The sequence below is a fragment of the Oryza sativa genome, chromosome 11, assembly GCF_034140825.1.
Source record: "Oryza sativa Japonica Group chromosome 11, ASM3414082v1".
Lineage (NCBI taxonomy): Eukaryota > Viridiplantae > Streptophyta > Magnoliopsida > Poales > Poaceae > Oryza > Oryza sativa.
The window spans coordinates 10543236-10548692 of record NC_089045.1 but is presented as its reverse complement, the minus strand read 5'-3'; the positions used below and the strand labels follow the sequence as shown (position 1 = coordinate 10548692).

Sequence of the window (5457 nt, the reverse complement as noted above, 5' to 3'; positions counted from 1 at the left end):
GTGGCCGACGGCAAGCGGCGGGTGGTTGACAGCACGAGAGCACGGGAGCAGGTGGAAGACGGCGTCGAAGCTTCTCTTCACCGCCTCTCTCCCAGATCTGGCACACCGTCAGCCGGATCTGGCATGCCGGCGGCTGAATTTGGTCGGCGCCGCCACTATCTCTCCCGTCGCCTGTCACCGTCCACCACACTGATGAGGGCGCGCCGCCTACTCCGACTCCGCCCACCGCTGGCTCCGCCTCACCATGCCGAGGTGAGAGGGGCAAGAAGGGAAAAAGTAGGGGGAGGAGGCGGGGGACGGGGCACCAAGGTCATCCAATGTGTTGTATCGATTTGTGGCTCGAGAAAAGGGGATTGGAGGAGGCAGATGCACCCGTTCCCCTTGTGGGGTCGTACCTCCCTCTAGGGGCACGGCTAACGGACGGGAGATGGACGGCGTGAGCGAGGGTACGACTTCAAGCTACGCATTGAACATGGCCTGAGTTTTGTTTGTTTGCTATGTTTAATATTTGAGCACTTGGTAAGAAATATTTGTTCAGAAAAGTGGCTTTCCAATGCTATGAACATAGCAAAAACGTACAAGAATGCAAGTTCAGACAACTCACTGACATCAAACAGACCTGAGGCACTTAGCTGTCCATGTTACTTGTCACGCGTAAACATGCTCACATGTGACAAACAAAATGTACATGTTAGGCAAGGCTGGTAGATCCAGATGGTTCATAGTGTACATGAATCCAATTCATTGTGAAATGTTACTAGTTGCTTCCATTTCAGTGAGATATGAAATCCAGCAATCATTTCTTTGCCATTTGGAAACTACTTTACTTTCTTGGACACTCAATTTTGACAATCTCTGTAAGAACACCATGACAATTCTGTCAAATGTGTCAATCAGCTGCTTAAATATGGCATCCCTTCACAACTAAGGGTATACAAATTCAACAATAACCTGCCTAATGTGACTATTTTGAACTGCTGAAGCATGGAAAGGCCTATTTAGTTTTAGTTTGTACTACCTTCATCCTTTATGACGCTGGTTAGTACCAACATCAAGTATATAGGATGGGCCATGTGAAGCAAGGACGACATGTTCTATCAGGAAAAATACTCGGTGCATGCTCTAATAATTTTCCTGAAAAGTGAAAATTGCAGATTTTCACAACGAACCGCAAAGTCTGACCTTCATATAGCGATTTGAGGATCCATTTTGATTTTCTATCTACTGGATTCAGAGAAAGCAGAAATCCTCAAACAAATAAGCATATACCTCAATCTTCTATTTTTTCATGTTTTGGTTGTACATTTTGTTATGTCTTTTGCAATGATTTAATATATTTTTGTCCCATTTTCTCCCTCGGTGCTCTTCTATTTGCTACCACTCCGTTATGGAATTGGGACTCTGTCACGAAGCAAATCATATTCCCATGTTTCTCGCCTACCATTAATCATATCATATATTGAATATTCAACCAATGTTCAAGTAGTACTGCAATGATTTCTCTTGTATTCTTTTTCGTGGCAGCTAATCTGTGGGGGTCAAAATTTCAAGAAAACAAACATTTAGTCAGACATAAGTAGTGTCAACTGTCCATATTCAATATTGGACGGCTCAGAAGCCATAACCTAACCTTCCAATGACACTTCGATTGTATTGCAGGCTGCCCTCTTCATCATTTTCCCTATTGTAATTTAGTGAAAATTTACAGTTTTTTGTAATTCGATTGCCTATCTCAGTGAAATTAGTTCAGATTGGCTTCCCTTATGATAATAGGGATACCTGACACAACTGCACAACAAGATGCGGGCACATTGTAAGTCTTCAAATTGTACTTTGTACAATCGCTCTACGATTCCAAATCAGAATGATCTACCAATCTGGCATCTTCAGTTCAAACAAAGAAGACCAAATTGTACTTTATCTAACCACTATACACAACAATGACCGATCAACCTGAATCTGAAGTTACAAAATTTAATCAGATTTTATTTCAGATCTGAACTTTGGAGCACCAGAATGCAGATATGCACATGCAGAGACCGAAATCTCAGTGCAGCTATAATAAGTCAGGTTGCATTTCTTTTCTGAAAGAGTCAGAACAGCTAGAGATCCACGGCACAAAACTGCAGCCAGCAATTTTGGTGCTTTTCACACCTGACCAAAAGTCCTAAACCAATTGCATGATGATCGGGAACAGTGAGATTCGAATATTTAGTTTGACACATTCGAGTTGATTTGGTCCATTAGCCTCCCAACGAAGCAAAGTAGCTGGCACATAACAGGATAGTATCAAAGATGAAAGACCAGGGAAAAGAACGAACACATACAACTCAGCAAGGAATGCTAATTATTCTTTCATTTGATTTAAGAATACTTTTGTACATCTTGTTTACATGAATACAATTTGTTACATGGATCCATGATTCATATCTTTGTTTTTGTTTCAAAAGCTAAATCAAGGATTCATATGTGAGTTAAGGCCGCGCACAAATGGCATAGTCTGCATCCATCTTAGCTTTGCTTGCTGATTACAACCATCTTGGAATAATTCCAAATCCGCGTCGACAAGATTGAACAATATGAATTCATACAGGTTCACCTTCTACTGCTGATAGCGACGACGGCGATGATCCGATGCGATTCCGGGGCAGTTTGGCAGAAGGCATATGGCAGCTTGTGATCAAAATTGAGATGTACACGTCTCTCTCTTGGAGTTTTGCTTGCAGATGCCTCCATGGATGGATTGAGATTGATTTTTGCTTCGTCTTGATGCTGTTTGGAACAATTTGATGTTACTGTTTTCAATTAGCTGCAAAGCCTGACGGTGCACGCGACCGCCTGCGCCCAATACTTGAGCCTCGCCTTCACCTCATCTGGGCTATCCCCTGCAAGAACACATCAGGATCAAATGTTCAGTCACAATTCAAGAATGGAATGAGCAAGTACAAATCAGATTCGTTCTCTGATGAACTGATTTTGTTTAAGATTGACATGAACATGATAATTTTTGGCTTTTATCATATCTGAATCGAAGAACAGATGGTGATTGGGGGAAAAGAAGGGGGGGAGGACCGGGTCGAACAAGTTGTGCTTACCAGGGCTGGAGATCTTCCAGTTGGCGATGGGCTGCGCCGGGGAGGAGGGGGCCACCGGAGCCGGCTCCGCCACCGGCGAGTGGTAGTGTTCGTCGAGGAAGCGCTGGCTCATGGAGTAGCAGAGCTCGAGGGCCGGGAGCGTGCCGCAGAGCTCGGGGATCTCGTCGTAGCTGAACCCGAACCCCAGATCCACGCACCCCTTGAGCTCCTCCAGGTCGTCGTCGGTCAGGCTCCTCGCCCGCCCCACGCCGAGGCCGCCGCCCTCCCCGCCAACGCCGGGCGCGTCCTCCCTCGCGGCGGCGGCGCCCGCGGCGTCGTCGGCCACCACCACCGGCCTCGCCGCCGCCCGCCGCGGCCACGCCGCCTCCCACTGCGCCCCGCGCCACACGTCCTCGGTGCCCGCAACCTCCTCCTCCTCCTCGTTCTTGGCGGCGGCTCGCCGGTGCGCGCGCGGCCGCCGGTTCTTGTGCCTCCGCCTGCGCGCTGGCGCTGGCGCGGCGGCGGGAGGCGTCCCCGGCTGCTGCAGAAAGAAAGAAGTCGCCAGGGAGGCGTCGTCGGCCGACGCGGCGGCGGCGGTGGCCGGCTCGTCGTCGCGGTCGGAGTCGGAGCTCCACGTCATCGCGTCGTCGGCGGGTGGTGGTTGGGCTCTCGCCGCGATAGTTGCTCTGCTGTCTCCGCGTCGCGCTCTCTGGGTGAGGAGGAGGAAGAGAGAGAGGCGCGGGTTTATATGCGGACGCGTTGGTGTGAGAGGGGGTGGATGGGTGTGGGGCCTACTTGGGGAGTGTGGGGTCCATGGGGCATGTGGGGGATGCGTGACGTGGCAGCGGCGGCCGCGGACTGGGGCTTGGCTTGGCTCATTGGCTGGCTGTCTCTCTACCCGCGGATTTCAAAATAAATTTTCTGGTGCCATCGCGTGCAATATGTTTTCGAAGAAATTCCGGTAAAAGTAAAAACCGCGTGTGTTGTGTTCTCTAAAGAAAAAAAAGGTTGTGTGATGACACGCTGAGTTTTAGTTGGAATTCAATCGAAGCTTGTTAGGATAGGATTTTCATGTGATTTCTTTTTGGAATGGCTAACCATATGTCAATGCTAACACATTCTGAAATCTTACCCATTTTAGAATACTGAATATGTTTCGTGATTTGTTCTTTCAAATGGTTTTTCTCCAACTCCGATGACCTCTTATTCTCTGGCGGTAGCGACTAACCAAACTTAAGTTGAGGACCTACAAATCACGTTTCCGGGATTTGGGTAGGGTGTGGGTGGAGAAGAGGGAAAAAGGGGAGGTTGCCAGGCTTACAGGCATACATGGCCGTGGAAGGCGGTGGGCGGGTAGCAGGACAGAGCTGTGCCGCCGAAGCCACGCGGGTCGACAGTGGGGCGGTGGGTTCATGTTGGTGGCAAGCAAAGTAGAGCGACGAGTTAAGAGGCAACTATCGGTGATAGCAAATCCAGTGATGGGGAGTTGTCGCAGATGAAGAAGATGGCTGAACAGGGGCAGCTCACTACCACGGATCGAGGAGGACTAGAGCAGGAAGGGATGGACGGACTCAACAGCGCCGTTGATGCCTTCCGGCTAGTCGACGACATGAGGCATTGAGCGTTCAGGAATGCAACATCGAGGAAAAAAGAAACGAAAATGAAGGAATTAGGGTTTGATGATCTGCATGAATCTCAAAGCAATCCAATGATTCAAAAATTGTAAGATTTTGAGACGTGTTATGTCAACTTTGTAATAGTCCGTCCCTCTTTTTAATGATAAATTAATTAAGTTGCTAACATAAACTGCATAAGGAGTGGATGTGCCATTTTTTAATAAAAAAAACTTATGTTTTCGACTCTTAATATGGTGGAGATCAAGGTTGACTTATTTGGTTAGGACGATTGTTTTGCAAAAACAAAAAAAAATGAATTTGGAATATTTTGCAATTGCTAGCTTTCGTTTTCTTAGAGGGGACCATATTTGCATACAGTACAATATTATTGGAGAAAAGTATTGTTCTCTTGTTCTTTTCCTTCTTTTTTAGCCAAAGATCTTTTTTTTTGGGTTCCATATGAATAGTATTACTTCTTTTATCTTTTATCTTTTTGTATTTTTTTTGCTTTTGGAAACAAAAGTAGCTATTTCCTTACCATGCGTTGATAAGGCATAACAAAAATTAAAATATTTTAGTTCCATAAAAATAGTACCTCTCAGCTGTAATTTTTCAAACGTTTCATACTTCATACCAACCTAAAGGGAATATTATTGTTATTATATGTTCACCAGCTGGCAATTGAAATGTGGCTTGGTTTGAAACCAAGAGGGGACATCCAAATTGGTTCGACAGAAATACGACTTTCTAGATAGCCCCAGCTAAAA

The 5457-nt window shown here is 46.5% G+C and overlaps 1 protein-coding gene across 1 annotated transcript; it reads right to left on the bottom strand.

The window, feature by feature from the left end:
- Positions 1-2330: 2330 nt before the first annotated feature.
- LOC4350281 (uncharacterized) lies at positions 2331-3789 on the bottom strand. Its single transcript, XM_015759917.3, has 2 exons — positions 3096-3789; positions 2331-2885 (listed from the first exon to the last, which is right to left on the bottom strand). Exons 1-2 carry the CDS (start codon positions 3712-3714, stop codon positions 2806-2808), a joined length of 699 nt encoding a protein of 232 aa, XP_015615403.1. The 5' UTR covers positions 3715-3789; the 3' UTR covers positions 2331-2805.
- Positions 3790-5457: the final 1668 nt, after the last annotated feature.

Coding starts and splice junctions, on each gene's coding strand:
- LOC4350281 (XM_015759917.3), bottom strand. CDS start 3,714: ATGACGTGGAGCTCCGACTCCGACCGCGACGACGAGCCGGCCACCGCC. Junction 2,886..3,095: donor CTGGAAGATCTCCAGCCCTG/GTAAGCACAACT, acceptor GTGTTCTTGCAG/GGGATAGCCCAGATGAGGTG.